The 21381-nt window shown below is 44.2% G+C and overlaps 1 protein-coding gene across 3 annotated transcripts in view; it reads right to left on the bottom strand.

The window, feature by feature from the left end:
- Window positions 1–12865: 12865 nt before the first annotated feature.
- The window catches only part of LOC138250244 (cytoskeletal protein Sojo-like), a 196605-nt gene continuing 188089 nt past the window's right edge, over window positions 12866–21381 (bottom strand). Inside the window, exons 9-10 of one of the 3 annotated variants that reach the window (XM_069204883.1) lie at window positions 18370–18415; window positions 12866–18119 (exon numbers count right to left, since the gene is read on the bottom strand). In XM_069204883.1, the coding sequence (XP_069060984.1) occupies window positions 18037–18119; window positions 18370–18415 (129 nt within the window). In that variant the 3' untranslated portion in view covers window positions 12866–18036. The remainder of the gene's footprint in view (window positions 18120–18369; window positions 18416–21381) is intronic. The other 2 variants (XM_069204882.1, XM_069204881.1) reach the window with 2 other exon arrangements.

Raw genomic sequence — 21381 nt, 5'->3', positions numbered from 1 at the left:
AAATATGCATGCTCAGCTTCAAGACCAGCCTATCCTGCCAATTGTCTGCGATGAAGGTCTTTTACGTATTGTAGCTGACATTTTTATGCACCAGTAGAATTTGATTATCTTTACCCAATGATGGGAGTTTTCCACATGACAAAAGTTGTGTTGCGGTGTGCAGGAAGTTATCTCAGTCTATGCGGCACAGACGATTCACTTGTTGAGGCTGAAATCTTTGGAAGCAAAACTGTCCAATCAGTACTGAGCGGAACTTATTATGTTTGTTACAATGTATGGTCATCATAGCTGAGGCTATAAAAACATTGCATTACAATGCTTTCTGGAACAAGAATGACAAATTAAGATTTGCATATCTTATCTCGAAAGTGAACAAGGTACAGGGTGCACTTCATTCAAAAGACATAATGCAAAGCCAGGCAATGTTCCATACACAGTTCCAAATCAGAAAATATCAAAAGCAAGTTTGTAGAGTTTGTCAAAGAAAGTGAAGAAACATCAGAACTTTGCAAGTACTGTGGAAGTGTTTTACACATGATAGCTCTAGTGAAAAACTTGGTACACGCTGATCGGGAAGGTGATTGGGAGGTGCATGTGAAGACTGCAGTCACCGATTACTGTGTTTTGCGAATTTGATTGCATAAACTATCTGAGATCTGAGTCCTGATATTTGGAAAGAGTAAAGAAGCTAGAGGTGGAAAAAAACATACCTCTACAGAAAATTCATCCAAAGATATTTTGTGGTGAAAGACAGAGGGAAGGGGTCCAGATATGAAACTGGAACATACTATGCAGAGATCACAGAAAAGCTCCAAGGGAATAGTTGGTCAGACATGTAAAAGTGAATATGTTGCTCAATGATGCCCTTTCTATTTGCAAAATTGCCAGAGAGATTACAAATTCAAAATTGACAGACCATTGTGAAACTGTCCCTCACCATACATTTGTGGGGAACAGAGGGGAACATTTAATAAACCTGCTGACGACCTCTCATTTCATGCAGCAGTAAGGAAACCCCTTTGAAATGACTGAGCCTGTGCGACTACATAACTTCGTGACCAAACAATACGTGGATAGCGATATAAAGACAAGTCTACTAGATGTCCTGGAAAACAGATTGAAACTTTACGCAGACATGTAGCAGGAGAATTGTACTGAAAGAGTAAAAGCTGTTTGACAATCACTAAAGCTAAACTTCCACTCTTTATTTGCCGTAGTAGGAGTTTCGTCCAATCAGTCACTACAAAACAAGTTACAAAAAAACAACTTTCAAAAGCACATAGAGAGAACGATGTAGAAAGAGAGAGGGGTGAATTTATCAAGTGAAAAACTTTATTTAATTTTCATATTCAGATCATAAACATTGGTGTATACATAAAAGGATTAAAACCGTTATTTGTTTCATTTCTATATATGTCTATTCTTCTTCCTCTATTATAGCCGCCATTTTAGAAAATGGCAGAAGCGTTGCTCTCTATAAGACTAGTTGACCCACAAAACCTGATTTGGCACCAAACTGAAGTATATTGGTCTCATGGTTACATCACATCTGCCATTTAAAAATAATGTGGTCCAGAAAAAAGAAAAAAAAAAAAAGTCCTCATTAGCAATGTCTACCCAAACTAGATGACTTCTTCAATAATACAAAAACACAAATCAAAAATGAAAATCTCTGGACAACAATTCCCACCCCCCCCTCAGAGGTGTATCAGGAGCCTGGGATGATGGAAACTCCAGGGAGCAAACCTGCTGACATTGCGCGTTCCCTTCAGAGGTGAACAAATCTAACCCAGGTTATCCCCACTGCTAAATGAGACCTTGTGCCACTTCCGGATGGAGGCACCCCTTGTGATCCACTAGGCATCGGAGGCCAAGGTTGTCTGCTCTGGTGTTCGGTGCACCTGCCATACGTTGAACCACCAGGGATATGACCTGTGTTTGCAGCCGTGACCAGAGATGCAGGGCCTCTTGACAAAGGGTCCAGGGCCCGGTCCCCACCCCACAGAGTTTGTACCACATGGAGGTGGTGTCGTCAGTGAACACCTGCACTAGCCCTCCCTTGAAGGATGGTAGAAAGGCTTTCTATACCAGTCAGATCGTCTGGAGCGCCAGCAATTTTGATGTGGAGTCCAGATTCCGTCGGAGACCAGAGTCCTCTGATCGCCACCTCTCCCAGATGACCCCCCCCCCCATAGCCCCATCCCAGGACTGAGGAATATGTCACTACTGTCAGCTCTGCCTGCAGAAGGTAAAGGGGTTTGCCTCTGATCCAATCCTGGTTCATGAGCCACCACTGCAGATATTTGCAGTTCCCTCTGAGATCTGGACCATGTTGGAGAGATTCCCCTGATGCTGCGCCCACTGGAACTTCAAGTCCCAATGCATAGCCTGCATATGCCATGTGGCTTGAATTACTAGCAGAAGGCCATAAGGGCCAGCAGCCTCAGAATCATTCTTACAGAAATCCAGGATTTAGGCTGAAACATCAGTATCATAGCCTGAATATCCTGGACTCGCTGTTCGGGAGGATAAGCCTGAAACTGCAGAACAGAGCTGATGAAAGGGACCATCTGAGAAGGATTCAGGTATGACTTTGGCACATTGACAGTGAACACCAGCAAATGCAGGAGGTTCGCTGTAGTCTGGAGGTGGGAGATGACAGCCTGGGGCGTGCCCACCTTCACCCGCCAGTCATTCATATAGTGGAAGAGTGGAATCTCTTAATCTCCACAGATGTGCTGTAACTGCTGCTATCACCTTGGTGAACACCTGAGGAGTGCTGGCAAAGCTAGAGGGGAGCACAGTGAACTGAAAGTGCTTGTGGCTTACCAGAAACCACAGATAACACAGATGGGCAGGCAGGACAGGAATGGTAAAGTAGGCATCCTGCAAGTTCAGCGCTACCATCCAGTCTCCTGTGTCCAGGGCAGATAAGACTTGAGCCAATGTGAGCATCTTCAACTTCTCTTTTTTGAGGAAGAGAGTTCATAGCTCTAGGATAGGACGCTGACCCTGGTCCTTTTTTGGGATCAGAAAGTAGCAGGAATAGCAACCACAGCCTACTTCTGCCACCGAAACCCTTACTATGGCTCCCTTGGTCATGCGAGGCTGGACTTCCTCTCAGAGCAAGAACAAATGATCCTCGTCAGCCGTTCGTACGATGGAGGGATGGGGAGGGTAAATTAAAAGAAGAGGGAGTAGCCCCTCTGAATGACCTGTAAGACCCACATGTCTGATATTATGTGCCACTGGCGGAGATGAAGATGGATTCTGCCTTCACCTGGACAGCCATTCTCTTGAAGGACAAGATTAAGAGTGCTTAGAGGCTGCAGCTGCCGGGAGGGCTAGTGGTTTAAGCAGACCGCTGGTTACCCGACTGACAGGGTCAGTAAGAACTACGTCCTTTCCAGGAATAGGCTGGGAAGATTGTGCAGGATGGTGGCTGGTATATGGCTGGTGCAGATTAACATCATTTCCATAGCTGTGAAAGGCAGACTGGGGTTGACGCGGGGCAGCAAAGAGGCCTAATGACTTGGCCATACCACGCAAGTCATTAAAGCACTCCAATGTCAAGTTTACCTTGTCTCTGAAGAGGCGGTTGCCATCAATAGGTCATGAGCGAAGCCTGGACATCCCCTGAAAAGCCAGACGTGGCGTCTGAGCGCCACTGTTGTGGAAAGCGCTCTGCCCAGAGAGTCAGTGGTTGTATTGTCTGTTTGTATCAATACATTTTGACCAGTAAAATGTGCCAAGAAAGCCCTTAGGGCTAGATAGACTGTCTTGATCTCCAGGTATCTGTTGTGTTTCACTTCACCTGTGTAGATCCATAACCCACACACTTTCAGGGTTCCTGTGTGAGCTCCCAACCTTTGTGGGATATGTCCGTTGCTATAGTCACAGTTGGAGCTTGTATCTTAAATGGGCTCCCTACTATTATTTTTGTTGAGTTCTTCCATTGTATCTCCTTTTGTGCTCTTGCTGTGATAACCACTAGATCCTTCCAGTGGCTTGTGACCATTTTTTACAGATCCATTTCTGGATGGGTCACATGTGTAGTCTTGCATGTGGGATCAATGGGAAGTATGATGCCATCATGCCCATGAGTTTCATGACATTCCTCACTGTCAGAGACTGACCCTTCTGGTAGAGTACAGTCTGTTTTTCGATCACCTCTGCTCTCTTCTAAACATGATATGCTCTTGCTGTCTTGGAGTTCAATGTAGCTCCTAGAAACTCCTTCACCTGCTCTGGTTGAGGTGATGACTTCTTGTGGTTTATTGTGAAACCTGGGAGTTGTAGCATGTGCATGGCTGTTTGCATGTCCTGACACTTGATCCTTGATTGTGCTTTTACCAGCTAATAGTCTAGTAACAGATAGACATTAATTCCTTACCTTTTTATGTGTGCTGAAACTGCTGCAAAGGCCTTTGTGAAAACTCTTGGTGCAGACTTTATGCTGAATGGGAAAACTGTGAATTTGTAGTGTTTTTTGTCCAGGACAAAACGGAAGGGTATTTGATTCACTGGTATGCATCCTTTAGATCTAAGGTGGCCATATAATCTCCTTTTCACAGAAGTGGTATTACTTCCTTCAGTGTTGTCATTTTGAAGTGTTGTGTTTGTGAGAAGCTAGCCTGGTTTGTAGTGGGTACCAGAGGTACTTACACCTTATACCAGGTCCAGGGATCCACCTTAGTGAAATGTAGGCAGTGCCTAGCAGCTTAGGCTGTCTAGGGGTAGCAATAGCGGAGCAGCCAAGGCTGAACTAGGAGACATGCAAAGCCCCTGCAATACCACTATAGTCACACAGTACTTATACACTATAAAATACAATACTCAGTGTTACCAAAAATAAAGGTACTTTATTTTAGTGACAGGGCCAAAAATATCTTAGAGGCAATACTCCTACTGGAGGTAAGTATTATACACAATATATACACTAGTAACCAAAATCCAGTAAGTACACAGTCAGAAAATAGTGCACACAGTGGAAAACACAATAGATAGCAATGAGCCTAGGGGCAACACAAGCCATATACTAAAATAGTGGAATGTGAATGTCTGATTCCCCCCTAGGCAAGTGTAGGTTGTAGAGGGATGCTGGGAGTGTGAGAAAACACCAAAGGTAAGTAAAATACCCCATCCCAGAACCCAGGAAAACAGGAGTAAAGCAAAGCAAGTTTCCACAGAACACACTAGAAGTCGTGGTAAAGGATTATGCAAGAACCAAACAAGATTGCAAGAAACCAACAATGGATTCCTGGACCTGAAGACCTGTGAGAGAGGAGGCCAAGTCCATAAGTTGATGAAGGGTCCAGGAAGAACAGGAGCCCCTGCCAACCTGGGTGAAGGTGCAAAAGTGGATTCTCCGGTTGTAAGAAAAGTATACTGTAGAAATGCACCAAAGTAGACTGCTGCGGGTTCCTGCTGAGATGTCCCACGTTGAGTCATAGGATGCAGGCTGTTTTCGATGCTGGATTCTGCCAACAAGCCCTGGTTCACGCAAGAACATGTTTTGCGTAAAAGTGGCGCTGCCCAGGCCCAGGAGGGACCTGGAGGCCTCAACACAGACTGAGGAGACAAAGGGGGCTCTCAGCACTTCAGAGAGCCCTCAGAAGACCAGGCAGCACCCACAGGAGTCCCAGGACACAGAGACAAAGGAGTTGCAAAGTGCAGTCGTCACAGCACTGCACAAAGGAATCCCATGCCGCCGGAGGACAACTCACGGAGCTGTGCGTCGCAGGACAGAGTGTTGGGAACCTGAGCTATGCCATGCACGAAGAACTTTTGGAAGTAGTGCACAGAAGCCCAAGGAGCTGCAGAAGACACGGTGCACAGGGGTACTGTCTGGCACGGGGAGGCAAGCTCTTACCTCCACCAAATTTGGACAGCTGGACATTTGGACAGTCAGGATCACTTCGGTCCACCACCTGTGATCCAGGGATGCTCGTCGACAGGAGAGGAGTCCCAGAGTACCGGTTGTCTTGGCAGTGAGGTGCCTGCTGAAGCAGGGCAGTGACTCCGTCACTCCACAGGAGATTCCTTCAGTTCTTCTGGTGCAGAATGAAGACAGGCAGTTCTCAGAGCGTGCACAACCTGGAAACTGTTGCAGTTGCTGGCTGGAGCTGAAGTTGTAGGTCACAGTAGCCATCCTGGATACTTTGTTGCAGTTACAGCGGTTCCTGGAGCAGTCTGCGGTTGATCCGACAGTCAGAAGCTGAAGCAGAGGAGCCCTGGTGGAGTCTTTAAAACCGAATCTGAGGAAACACCCAGAGGAGAGACTCTAAATAGCCCTCAGAGGGGGATTGGCTACCTACCCAAGGATGCACCTATCAGGAGAGGTATCTGACATCACCTGCCGGCCACTCAGATGCTCCCAGAGGGTCCCCACACCTTGGAATCCAAGATAGCTAATGCCAGGGACACTCTGGAGGAGCTCTGGGCACCACCCCTGGTGCCCAGAGCTCCTCCCCTTTCCTTTGTCTAATTTTGTGCCAGAGCAGGGACTGGGGGTCCCTGAACTGGTGTAGACTGGATTATGCAAGGAGGGCACCGTTTGTTCCTTTCAAAGCATTTATAGAGGCTTTGGGAGGATACCTCTCCCATGCCTGTAACACCTATTCCCAATGGGAGAGGGTGTAACAACCTCCTCCCAAAGGAAATGCATTATTCTGCCTTTCTGGGATTGAGCTGCTCAAATCCCAGGAGGGCAGAAACCTGTCTGTGAGGTGGTGGCAGCAGCAGTAGATGCAGTGGAAACCTCAGAGAGCTGGTTTGGCAGTACTGGGGGTCCATGGTGGAGCCCCCAGGGTGCATGGAAAAGGCCCCCCATACCTGATTTGGATTGGGGTTCAATTTCCCAATCTTAGACACTTCACATGGCTATATTCTGAGTTAACATTGTGAAGCTACATATATGTATCGACATATAGGTAGTGCACGCTTATAATGGTATCCCCGCACTCACGAAGTCCTAAATTGGGCCTGGATCACATGGGGGCACCTTTAATAGTGCAAGGGTGCCCTCACACACAGTATATTTGCACATAGCCTTCAGTAACTGAAGGTTAAACATATAGGTGACTTATAAGTTACCTGGTGCAGTGAAAATGGCTGTGAAATAGTGTGTGCACTATTTCACTCAGGGCTGTGAAATAGTGTGTGCACTATTTCACTCAGGCTGCGGCGGCAGTCCCAAAGGAGTGTTTGTATGAGCTCCTAATAGGTGGCAAAAGAAATGCCGCAGCCCACAAGGATCTCCTGGAACCCCAATGCCCTGGGTACCCAGGTACCATATACTAGGGACTTATAGGGGGGGGGGGGTCCATTGTGCCAATCTAAATTGGAATATGGAGTCACTAAACTATAGTGACAAATTTGGTAAACCGAGAGAGCATAGGCACTGGAGTTCTGGTTAGCAGAAGTCCAGTGACACAGTCAAGCATACTGACAACACATATAGGCCACAATCTATGAGCACTGGGGTCCTGACTAGCAGGATCCCAGTGAGACAGTAAAAACACACTGAAAAACAGGCAGCAATCGGGGGTAACATGCCAAGAAAGATGGTACTTTCCTACACAACCCCAACAGGAGGGACAATAAGACTAACCTTGCCCAGATGAGTCTTCATTGTCTAAGTGGAAATATCTGGAGAGTCCATCTGCATTGGAGTGGTTACTCTCAGGTCTATGTTCCACTGTAAAGTCCATCCACTGTAGGAAAATGGACCACCTCAACAATTTAGGGTTATCTTATTTCATCTGTTTTAACCACAAGAGAGGTTTGTGGTCTGTCTGAACTATGAAGTGAGTCCCAAATAGGTATGGTCTCAGCTTCTTCAGGGCCAAGACCACAGCAAAGGCCTCCGTCTCTATGGCTGACCAACACTTTTCTCTAGGGGTCAACCGCCTACTGATAAAAGCAACAGGTTGATCCTGGCCCTCTGAGTTTAGTTGTGAAAACACTGCCCCAACCCCCAGTTCAGATGCATCTGCCCGGACAATATTTTTTTTTAAGAGTAGTTTGGGCTTTTAAGGAGTGAGGTCATTAAGAGGGGCAACAATGGAGCCATAGTTCTTAATGAACCTCCAGTAATACCCAGTGAGACCAAGAAAGGCTCTAACCTGGGTCTGAGCAGAAGGGGGAGCCCAGTCCAAGGTTGTCAGGATCTTCCAATGTAGTGGTTCAATCTGTTCCCCACCAACTAGGTGTCCCAGATAAACAACTTTCCCCTGCCCTATCTGGCATATAGAAGCCTTGATAGTGAGGCCTGCATTTTGCAGGGCTTCACAAACGTTCCACAGGTGGACCAGGTGTTCATCCCATGTGGAGCTAAATACAACAATATCATCTACATACGCTGCAGTACATTCTTCCAGACCTTGGAGGACTGTGCTCACCAGCCTCTGGAAAGTGGCAGGTGCATTTTTCAGACCAAAGGGCATAACTGTGAAATGATAATGCCCTCCAAAGGTTGAAAATGCAGTTTTTGGTTTAGCATCCTCTGATAATGTGATCTGCTGATACCCTGCAGTCAAATCAAAGGTGCTTAGATACTTGGTAGATGCCAGTGTATCTATTAGCTCATCTGCCCTGGGTACAGGGTGAGCATCTGTTTTTGTAACTGTATTAAGCCCTCTGTAGTCTAGACAAAACCTAATTCCCCTTTTTCCATCTTGACTATGAGGTTTGGGGACAAGCACCACTGGGCTGGCCCAGGGGTTTTCCGAGTGCTCAATAACACCTAGGTCCAAAATTTTCTGAACCTCAGATTTAACAGTCTCTGACATGGTCAGGCTGCCTATAAATCTTACTTTTGACAGGCAAACTGTCTCCAGTATCAATAGTATGTTCAAAGTCAAGTAGCATGACCAGGTGCGAGTGAAAAGAGTTCAGACAATTGGCCTAGGAGGTTCTTGCAGTCCTCCTTTTGCTCTGCAGTAAGGCAGTCTGCAAGAACGACCCCCTCCACTGAGCCATCAGCTGCAGCGTTGGAGAAGAGGTCAGGTAGAGGGTCACTCTCTTCTTCCTGCCCGTCATCTGTGGCCATGAGTAGGGTCAAATCTACCCTATGATAGTAGGGTTTAAGGCAGATGACATGAAGTATCCTGAGGGGACGTCTTGCAGTGCCAAGGTCTACCAAATAGGTGACCTCACCCTTCTTTTCCTCAATAAGGTGTAGTCCACTCCATTTGTCTAGGAGTGCTCTTGGTGCCACAGGCTCCAAAACCAAAACCTCCTGCCCTGGGTGGTACTCAGTCAGGACAGCCTTCTGGTCATGTCATTGCTTTTGAAGCTCTTGGCTGGCCTGAAGGTTGTTATTGGCCTTTTTCATGTACCCTGCCATTCTTGATCTTAGGCCAGGCACATAATCCACAATGTCTTGTTTAGGGGGCCTATAAGGGTTGTTCCCACCCCTCCATGACAAGTGCAAGTGGACCCCTAACAGAGTGACGAAATAGGAGTTCAAAGGGGCTGTAGGCCACTCCTTTTTGGGGTACCTCCCTGTAGGCAAAAAGGAGGAATGGTAGGAGGATATCCCATCTCCTTTTGAGTTGTTCAGAGTCCCATGATCATGCCTTTGAGAGTTTTGGTAAATCTCTCAACCAGTCCATTTGTTTGTGGATGACAGTGTGTGGTGAACTTATAGGTTACACAGCATTCCTTCCACATTGCTTTTAGGTATGCAGTCATTAAGTTACTACCCCTGTCTGTAATACCTCTTTAGGAAAGCCCACCCTGAAAATATTCCCAGAACGGCCTTTGCCACTGCAGGAGGTGTAGTGGTCCTTAAGGGGATTGCTTCAGGGTATCTTGTGGCATGGTCCACTACCACTAAGATGAAGCTGTTGCCAGAAGCAGTTGGAGGGTCGAGGGGGGCAACAATATCAACCCCTACCCTTTCAAAGGGAACCCCAACCACAGGCAGTGGGATTAGGGGGCCTCTGGGGTGCCACCAGTTTTGCCACTGGCTTGTCAAGTGACACAAGAGCGACAGAACTCTTTTGTGTCCTCGGACATGAGAGGCCAGTGAAAGTATGTCATAGGTCTTACTTTGCCCCAGATGTCCAGCCAGGGGAGTATCATGTGCAAGAGTTAGGAGAAATTCCCTATACCGCAAGGGAATGACCAGTCTCCTGGTAGCACCAGGCTTTGGGTCCATTGCCTCAGTATAAAGGAGATTGTTGTCCCAATAAACTCTATGTGAGTCACTGATATCCCCAGCTTGCTGTCTTAGATCCTCTAGTGTGGGACAGGTCTGCTGTGCCACACTCAGTTCCTCCCTGACAGGCCCCCCTGCACCCAAGAGCTCAGCTGTACCAACCTAAAGCTCCTATGGTGTAGGTTCTGCACAAGGGGTTGACTCCTCCTCATCAAAAGGGGAATCTTATGGAGAGGGAGGGATGGTGGACAAGGACTTGCCCTTTCTACACCTGGTTTTTGGGAGCACTTGGTCCATTGTTCCAGGATCCAAGTTTCCCTGTCCTCTTTGCTTCTTGGCCTGAGCCCTCGTAAGAGCAAAGATATGCCCTAGAATGCCCAGCATGGCTGCATGGGCATCCAACTCCACTTCAGCCCAAGCTGAAGTTTCCAAAATCATTGCCCAATAGACCTTCTACAAGTAAGTCAGTGGATACCACAACCCTTTTAGGACCAGTACCCCCACCAGTTGAGATTCACAACAGCCATGGGGTGGCTAACAGTGCTGTTATGGGCGTCAGTAACTTGGTACTGATGACCAAGTACATGTTGCTCAGGGGCAACCAGTTTCTCCATCACCGTAGTGTCACTGGCACCTGTGTCTCTGTAGGCCTCAACCTGAACACCATTTATTAGGGGCAGTTGCTTGTACTTATCCATATTAAGGGGACAAGCAACTAAGGTGGCAAGGTCAATGCCACCATCAGAGACTAAAACAGCTTCAGTGGTCTTCCTAACTAGACCAACCCACACTACATTACCAAAAGTGGGCCCAGCTAACCCTTTGTTTGGCTATTTGTAGAGTTTTTCCCACCACTGCTGCTATTACTAGGGGCACCAGTGGAAGCAGTAGGGGTTGTGATGGTGGGAGGTTTGGCGTTTCTCTTCGGACAAGTGGGATCACTTGCCCAAAGGCCTTTGATTTTACACAAATAACACCAAGCCCTTTTCTGATGGTTAGAAGAGGATTTGGGCCCACTACCCCCAGAGGATTTTTGTGGGCCTGATGAAGACGGACTTTTTATCTTTGTCCCCGCCCTTGTCATGTGACTTACCATCCTTCTTCTTGCTGTCTGTGTCACCCCTGTATGATCTTTTCAGCTCACCCTTGTTCTGACCCATTTGTCTGCCTTCTTTCCCAATTCTTGGGGAGAGGTCAGATCTGAGTCCACAAGATACTGGTGTAACAAATCAGACACACAATTGTAAAGAATATGCTCTCTCAAGATTAGATTATATAAGCTTTCATAATCAGACACCTTGCTGCCAAGCAACCAACCTCCTAAGGCTTTCACTGAACAGTCCAAAAAGTGTATCCAATCTTGTGAAGACTTTTCTGGTGTCTCTGAACGTAATCCTATATTGTTCAGTGGGTAAGCCAAATTCATCCACGAGTGCAGTCTTCTGAACACTATAATTATCTGAATCATCTTCTCTGACAGTAAGGAGTCTATCTCTCCCCATGCCAGAGAAGAACAACCACAGAATAGCAGCCCACTGTACCTGAGGGACCCTCTGAACTTTACAGGCTTTCTCAAGTGCAGCAAATCACTTGTAAATGTCATCCCCTCCTTGTAAGGGGGGGGGGCAATCTTATGCAGGTTTCTAGAATCAAATGCATGTTATTTGACACTGAAACTTCTACAACTGCTGTTGCTGCTGCCACCATGGGGTACTAACCCCAACCCGTCTTTCTCTTTCCACAGCTAGGGATTCCTTATCTAAGGCCAACTGTTGCTGCTGTAGCCTCAGTCTGGCCTCCTCCAACCTCAGCTTTCTGAGTTCCCTATCTAGTGACTGGTCCTCCGGGTTGGATGTGTGGGACACTTCTGACACAGAAGGGACATGGGAGTGTGCAGAGGCTGATCTTTCCCTAACTTGTGTAATGCTAGTGACCTGGCCTTTAGGGGTGAATGGTGCGCTACTTGTGTGTGCCCCCTTCCCACAACCAGCTACACTAGGTGGTTTGTTAAGAGAAAGATCTGTGGGAGGACCCACCCCTGCATCTTCAGGACCCTATGCTGAATCTACCTGATCAGGTTCCCCCTCTATCTTCCCCTCTGAGTGTACATGAACTTCAGGATTCTCCTGGTCATCTTGCAAGAGAAGATTCAAGGGGAAATCCTTATTGGGGTTCTTCCCAATCCTAAGATTCTTTCTAAGCAAAGCCCCCTCAGACTCTTGAAATTAAGATTTTCATATGTTGTCTTGACAACCCTGGGGGTAGCCTCAATAGAAGACATAGTAAGAGAAAAAGATAGGGAGAAGAGTAAGAAGTAAGCAAAACTATTTCACCTAACTGTTTAGAGAAAAAGACAACATTTTGGAACCTATTTCTTTTTTTGTGAAAATAAGAATGCTAGGTATAGTTGTATATAACTCTAAGTACTGGAGTACACTTTTCTTGTGAAAAGCACCAGTGAAAGTGATAAGGCAATTGCAAGTACTTATTCCACTGCTGCACCACCAATGTGAGAAGCTGGCCTGGTCCAGTGATCCACCTTAGTGAAATGTAGGCAGTGTCTAGCAGTTTAGGCTGTCTAGGGGTAGCTGTAGCAGAGCAGCCAAGGCTAATCTAGGAGACATGCAAAGCTCTTGCAATACCACTATAGTCAAACAGTACTTATACACAATGAAAGACAATACCCAGTGGCACCAAAAATAAAGATACTTTATTTTAGTGACACAAAGCAAAAAATATCTTAGAGACAATACTCTTACTGGAGGTAAGTATTATACACAATATATACACTAGTAACAAAAATCAGGTAAGTACGCAGTCAGAAAATAGTGCAAACAGTGAAAAACACAATAGATTGCAATGAGAATAGGGGCAACACAAACCATATACTAAAATAGTGGAATGCGAATATTGGATTCCCCCTAGGCAAGTGCAGTGTGTAAAGCAACGCTGGGAGTGTAAGAAAACACCAAAGGTAAGTAAAATACCCCATCCCAGTGCCCAGGAAAACAGGAGTAAAGTACAGCAAGTTTCCTCAGACCACACTAGAAGTTGTGGTAAAGGATTATGCAAGAACCAAACAAGACTGCAAGAAACCATCTATGTATTCCTGGACCTGCGGTTTAAAGAAAAGTACAGAAAAGCACCAAAGAAGACAGCTGCGAGTTCCTGCTTGGTGCAAGAGATGTATTGAAGGAATTTGTTTATAAATCTGAGGTCCAGGATTGGTCTTAAGATAGGTGAGCAGGAAGGAGTAAAGAAAAATGTCCCTCTTCTCCTCGCTTTTAGGGCTTCTCATAGTGATAAAAAAACCAGAGACCGGCGAAATAGAAATTAATTAATTTTCTATAAGCAACAGGATTCCAGACACATCCTATGAATAGTGACCATCTAAAAAAACAAAGTAGAAACTCTTTGGTAAGGGCAGTTGTGGTTGAAGCAGGTTTATTTATCTTTGGCAGAGGAAAAACATGAGATATTTGTCACATATTTGTTGCTTGTGGTAGTGCCCTGGTACAAATAGGACACTAACATTTGCCTAAAGGCGTTCATTAAAAAAGAGCAGGCTATGATAAACCAACCCAATAGCAGCATTCAGAGAGATATGGTATGTTCATGACCGGGAGTCTTCTGGATTTCCCTATGTATTAGGCAACATTTTCTTATTTTCACTTAAAGTATGGTTGCAAAATGAAATATATAGCAATACAAAATGGGTGCCAAAAGCAATCAGTGATAACAGAACGAGGAGCAAATCGAGCCGAAAATGTAAAGAAAATTAATTCTCTCCCATTCTTCTTCTCTCACCAACCCGTTCAATTTGTCTATTAGCGCTTACAATCAACAATGTCCACATCTAAACAGCTGGGTCGAAGCTATGCTCATTCGTCTTGTAAGTACCTCGCTTCATACCCGACATCGTCTCATGTTGTAAGCATTATTTCCAATGCAATTGATTACACTCCTCTCTATTTCTCTATCCTCAAAATTAATAAAATATTTTGAAAGGAAAAAAGTTTTACCGTTATATTACTCTCCTAGCTACTCATCTTTTTTGGTAGAGCTAGGAGACCCAATCCCTGGGTGACAGGGTGCTTTACAAAACCTATGCAACATAACATTGCTGTATGTTATTGTGCTTGTGTTGGAGAGTTACAATTAAATTAAAATCATGAAGAAGAGAAAATTAGTTCAAAATGGCATAGTGGTTTCTTCCACTCATGTTGGGATTGGGAAAGAGGGGGTTCAGGCAGTGCAGCCCGTAGGTGTGGAGAAGGTCAGGGATGATTAAATCTGTCTTACTGAACCATTCCACGACCTGCTTCTATAAAGCATGGTGTCACAGGATGAGCATCCTGTACATTTGTAGAGAAACTTCAATGAGACAGACAATATAATATTATATACAACAAGATACAATGACATCGGGAAAAGGCAAAGCAGCAGACAGTTTTCTGTATGCAACGCAACCTAGACTGGTACTCGTCCTAAGTGTCAGAAGCATGCACACAGTAATTGGGAAAAAGGAAGGAGTGTTTCTCTTTATTTGTGACGATAACTACAGCAGACTTAGTCTGGGGATATCAGTGGCCCCTGTGCCCAAACTTTCAAAAGGAAGCCACTTGAGCCTTTTCAATTACTGTCCTGATATAGTGCTTAGATGAAGAAAATCAGATGATTTATTACAACAAAATGGTCTGCCACTTTAAATAATTTCCAGACCTCGTATCACTCAAAGGCTGCAGCCCGTGCCATTTTAGACCACAATTGCAACACGCCCTCACTCTGTAATCCGTAGCTGGTTATAACCAGCCATATGCTCTTTCTTCAAGTGATTAGGACTTTGCCACAGAGCAGTGAAAGGGAAAGGACCACTCACCTGCAACAATATTTTGTGCTAAGGAACGTTCCCATTCGCTCTACAGTCATCTTCCTCCAATCTTGTCACATACCCTTGTGTTTGCAAAATTCATCTTGGCAGACTTTCATTCTCGTTGCCAAATATTGAAGCTTGCTATGTCTTTCGTTCCTCCTTTGGTAGAACGATCTTTTCATAAACAATCTAAGCCTCTCTACTGAGCTTCCATCTGATCCTCCTTAGGTCATTTTAGTCTAGTCTGCCTGGCGCGATTACATCTTTTCTGAGTATCTGCACACTCTACAAATGCTTAATCAATCTATTGCCTGTTCAACATGAGAAATTCCCTGTCCCTTGTAGGAATGAAGCAGTCCTTTCAGGTTGATGGGCCAGGTTCATGGAACATGGACAAATCAACCAACTCAAGAGTTCAGATACTTTTAGCATTTGTCTGGCAACCATACAGGATCTATATCTGTATTACCTGAACTTTTCTCAGCAGCATTAAAGACTTGGTAAGAATATAAACTCAAATGGAGCACTGATCCTGAAATAACATACCTATCACAGTCAAGATGACACAATCACAATACTGAATGTAATGTATGAAGAGGTCTAGCCCTACCATAAACCTAGAGATCACATACATGTTCGTACACATCCCAATTTAGGACTAACAACTTCAGTCAAGCAAGTGCTCCCATCTGTCATACGCTAAGACAGATCTCTATTTGCAAGGTCTACCACAGTGCATAATGACTATATCCATTTCACAGCTTCATTTTCAATTAAGTTTGAAATTCCAAATTAGGGTTTCCAGGGACCCTGAAGACTTGGACAGCTCACCTTATATGCATATGTCATGCTGCACAGCAGCACTTGTTTAGGGGGCACCTCAGGAAGTTGATCATTTTTTTGTCTCATAAATTGCTAGAACCATAGGCAAGCGTCTTTGACTGAATGTACAGAGGTTAATTAGATTAGCCTCTTTCACCTGCCCAGAAAATAAAGACACTGTGCATTGAGTGAGAAAGTCAGTCTCATCCTCACCAGCTTCTACATTTGTGTAAATGCTTTCCAACACAGAGGTGAGTCAGGGCTTTTCAAGATCTCCATGCCATTCCAGAACAGCCAGAAAACATTTAGGTGTGACACACCATTTTCAGTTTGACAATGATACGGTTGTAGAGAAGTGCATAATCCTACCACACTAGGCACTTAACTCAACAGTGTTCACAATGGGATTCTTGCTTCTGGTAAGGCATAGCCCCACTTAGCTATTTGGTGTTACATGCCCACATAAGAGTGCAACTCCTCTGGCTCATGGTCAGATGAGGTACAGGAAAGGCCCCTGTAGATCTAACCATCATAAAAGAATCTCAAAGATCAATATGCATTGAAGTATGGTAGACAGAGTAGTTCTGGCACCATGGGTGTTATCAGTATTTGAAACACCAACAAGTATCAAATTCCACATGCAATACATAAATAGCAGCATCCTGGGGAATGGCCAAACCAGAGATAACTGGGCACCAAGTAGGTGAGAAAGCAATAAATGGAAAATGGTATTGGTGTTCCCAAACCAGAGATACTCCCAGGAGGCTTAAAGATGAACAAAGAATGGGTAGCTAAACTTTCAATAGCAATGGACAATTTGGCTAATGAACAGCATCTGGTTCTGCCATCATGGACAAGACTGTATACCACTTTGCCCTGACGGCTGGAGGTGTAGGGAATTTGTAGGGTGCAAATTTATGGTCCTTCAATCTCCACTTTCACCTCTGGAGGCAAAACAAGAGGAGGTACTTTAGAGTGATTTTGCTTATGAAGTGATTAAGGTGACTTGACGGCTCCTCCCACCCCCTCTCCCCCCAAAAATGTGCATTTGTTTTGTCAACTCATCGTCTGGGAATGAAACTCAAGACTAGGATCATCATATAACTGGTCAACAGCAAGGAAAATAAGACTTCTGGTTAATTTTATATATTGATGCCCCTTCCTGGTATTGGATAATTCAGAACTATATGTATAGCATGTGGCTATGCTTAGGCAGTAGTGACTCCACAAACCTGGATAATGTACCAGATAACTAGCCTATAGTGGGATTTTCAAAATAATCAAGGTTAATTTCCCAGTATTCTAACACATTTATCTAAATCTATTTAATAATTGAAGGGGATTTGTGAGAGAGGACAAGCAATTTGCAAAACTAACTGGTAGTATTTCACCTGAATTCATATGCAAAGGATGCTGACTTTGCAAGGTTCATGTGCAGATTATAACTGACCTTTCAATCTGCGATACAGAAATTATTATTTTTTTTAAACTAAATGCATTTAAGAAAATAAACCCTACATCAAAAACAACTGCATGCAGGGCAAAAAGTAAATAAACAATGCCTCAATACCACCTCAGAAAACAAAAGGAAATCTTAAAAGTGCACGAAGAAAAACTCAGTGAACCAGTGCAAAAGACGTTTGTATGGCATGGGTAGTGACCCATCAAGGATGCTGTAAATTGCAGCAGGATGCAAGAATGCAGAATAATTCACAGGAGATTCGAGAGTTTAAGAAAAGTTAATGAAGCTTCATTTAAACTCAAATCTTCTGAACATTTAAACAGATGCATATCAGCAAACATGATAAAAACACGTACACTGAACAAGTGACTGAACTTTCAGTGCTTCTTAAACACTACAACCTTTGGGACCAGATATTAAGATATCTTTCTCTTTAAAGCAAAAAGTGTGAAGGTGGGCACAGTAACCTAAAATTTAAGAACAAAATTAAAGAGCAGAAGAGCTTTGTACATGAAATTATAGCATGCTGTATTACCATAAACAAACTTCCACAGAGGTACAAGAAATATTTAGTGATTAAAATATATGACTGCTACTGAAGGGTTTCAGCCTAGAGTCTTTCGTAAACGTTGTATAATTTTTTCTCTCTCCATGAATATCTCCATTCGGTGTAAAATTCTTTCAAGTTTTCTGCGAAGACGTCGCTCTTCAAATTCATCCATGGGTTTTGAGGCAGCTACTGTTTCTTTTGAGGATTTCAAGCAGCATATTTCTGATTGAGTTTTCATTAAGTTCTCCTAGAACATGGTAAAACATGAAACCACTATTTCGATTTGGATCTCAAATAACATGGATTAGCTGACTCACAATAGCGAGAAAAGAAAAAGCTATAATCTTCAACAATGATTTTCCAGTATGGGTAGCCAATAAAAAGCCATGCATTTTTAGAAAACCCTTGTCCCTTATTTAAGGATGTACGTTTTGATTAACGAAGAATCAATTCCTAATTATTAAATTCTGTACTTTACCCATCAACCACTCCCTTACCCTGCTTGTGCTTTCCAATGGTAGTGCCGACTTTCAACAGGAAAAACTGGAAAAATCCCATAACACAAGCATTAGCACTGCTAATAGGTTGGTCTTTAAAGCACTAATGTATTATATAACAATTAGTCACACCAGAATGCTTTTTGCCAGGACGGAATACCTCACAAAACCTTTGCCGCCTGTTCCACATTCAGGATCAGGTTCGCGTCTCCTTCCCCCATGTTGCGGCCCTCATTTTAGACGTGGACAAGGCATTCAGCACGTTATCATGGGACTATCTGTTTCAAATATTCATCCGCCTAGGCATCAAAAGCGCCTCTTGGCCTACACCTGCCTTCAATACCACGATCCCTCTGCCAGAGTGTGACTTGGCCCCTTGATCTCAGACTCATTCCCAGTTCAGCGAGGTACGCACCAGGGCTGCCCACTGTCTCCCCTCTTGTTTGCTTTGGCGATTGAGCTGGTAGCGATCCGGCTGCGAAGGGAGGGAAGAGACTGGGAAATCCTGTTAGCTGATCAAGTGCATGTAAACTCACTATAAGCTGACGATATGCTAGTGTACCATCGGGACATACATAGTGCCCTCGCCCCCACTATACTTAAGGTTTGAGGAATTTGCAGCTGTCTCAGGTCTACAAATTAATTAGGCCAAATCTGAGGTCTACCCTCTGCACCCAAATGCCCCCCCCCCCCCCCCTTCATGTTGTTAAAGTAGGCCCCACGCATCTCTGATGGGGACCGGAATCGGCCTGCTACCTTGGAGTCCGTCTCTATTATGCTCTGACAGACCTTTATGAAGCCAACCTCTACAGGCCACTAGCTAACATCAGAGCGCAGCTCACATTCATGTCATTCCCATAGGCAGGAGAGGGCTTATTAAGATGCTTATCCTCCCCAGGTTGTTGTATTTCTTTGCAAATCAGGGAACTTGACGTCCTGACGGAAACTTTGATCTGGGGCAAGCAACGCCATCGAGTGGCTCTCTCAAAGCAACTACCGCAATACCAGGGGGGGCTTGGGCGTAAATGCAGTGGATGTCATGCCGTACAGCAGGCCGGTACATCTACGGTGCCACGGGCCCCCATGGCCCCTTGGGCATAGTCACAATACTTAGCCTCTTCTTCCCACAACTGACGCCTGCCTCCCACTGGCCCCTCCAGGTGACAATAGCAAAAGCTTGTATGCTGCAAATATACTGACTCTCTCAAGACAGATCCTGTTACATGCCTAATATCCCATTGGTGGGACTCCCTCACCCCCCTGGTTCACTACACAGTACGCCATCTAATGACATGGTCAGCGAATAACATCAACACAACGGTGACTTATATGTAGATGGTCAATAACTCACTCTCCCATTACACACCTTAATGGGGCATTATGGGATATGTTCTTTTAACCAATGATGTTTGAGATCCTGAAATTTAGGAATGGGGTTTGCAAGTGAGAGTAGGTCAAATAATGATTGTATATACATAGTGTTTGTTTAATTTATGTAGACAAGTGGTTTAGTGTAAAAATATGGGTTCTTATTGACTGTTTGGTGTTATATTTGTAAATGGTAGGACTACGTATCCCATAATGCCCCATTGTATGTAATGGGAGAGACTATAAATTATGTGTAAATGGATCACTCACTCACTGTGATCAAAACCTTGTTGGTTGAAACGCGTTGGGTAAACTCGATCTTTGTTTATGAATAAAGGAACTAAAGGATTCCTGTGAGTGCCGTGTGTGACTTCTCGTCATTTGGTGAAGAATTGTTTACAGGACTGGCCCGTCCCTGACATGAGCACCGACTTAGTGGAGCACGCCTAGAAGTGCCATTTGGAGATTGATATATATATATATATATATATACACATATATATATATATATCAATTAGTAACAGCACAAATGGTTGCACGCTCTGGGAACCGTCCTCCACAGTAACACTATATGGACTGCTTAGATAATGTGACATGCAACGAAGGCAGCAAAATTGCATCAGAACTTCATATTTATGTGTAATAATTGCTAAGTTTTTTAATACATCTTGCTACCATGGTTGTTCTGTTTCATTACTTTGTTTCAGGAGCTAATATTATCTAATCTGATACCAGTGAATGTTTGGGGCCTTGAAGGAAGGCGAGTTGGCCGTTCTGGCTTTGAAATGTTCACGTGAGGATTACAAAGAGTAGACCACAACAGTGCTCGATTCACTGAACCATCTGACTCTCCAAAAAGGGAGATACTGAAGCCGACAAAAGAGTTTTGCTGAATGACATCCTGCCATGTATACGTTTTACCCAGAGAAATGGGGAGACTCCCATGATCAACTGAAAGACGTATGGAGTAGCAGCAGAGGAAGGTGCAGAAGGAAGAGGAGATATATATATACAGTAGAACTGAGAAGGGTTAGTGTATGTTCTCAAAAGTTCCAAAATATTCCTAATACCATTTGAAAACGTAGGTCTAAGTTCTCAAATGAACAGATAATGGGACATGTGGCCTTCCCGGCCCATCTAGTTCTTGTAGTCCAGTATTTATGTTGCATTCTCGTTTTTGAATGCCTCCAGAATCAGAATGAAATCCTGGTCTGGATGAGTTACACGTGCATGGACCTGATACACTTTATTAAATATCGCTGTCTTTTTAAGTTTTACAAGTGATTTATTGGCATTTTTGATACCTATGACCTTATCAGTCTCCAGGAAGTGTAGTTTTAGTGCGATTTTTGATGTAACTACTTGTGTAATTTATTTTTGCCCTGCTATCCCCATTGCAAAAGGCCGACTGGCAATTTCACAGACATCTATGTTTAAAATGTATTTGAATGTCCTGTCTTGAAGCCTACTGGAAAACAACAATGAATCTAATGTTGGTTTGGCATCATATTTGGACAGCTTTCAATGCCACTGCTTTAAAGTACAATAGACTTTATGGATGTGCTAATAATTGTACAATTTTACAAAGTTTTTAGTTGTTGATTATGTTACATTTTATCAGTTTCAGTGAACTATGTGAAAGTG

This window comes from Pleurodeles waltl, chromosome 8 (genome assembly GCF_031143425.1).
Source record: "Pleurodeles waltl isolate 20211129_DDA chromosome 8, aPleWal1.hap1.20221129, whole genome shotgun sequence".
NCBI classification, from domain to species: domain Eukaryota; kingdom Metazoa; phylum Chordata; class Amphibia; order Caudata; family Salamandridae; genus Pleurodeles; species Pleurodeles waltl.
The sequence above is the reverse complement of the archived record's forward strand: the minus strand, read 5'-3'. Positions and strand labels throughout refer to the sequence as shown.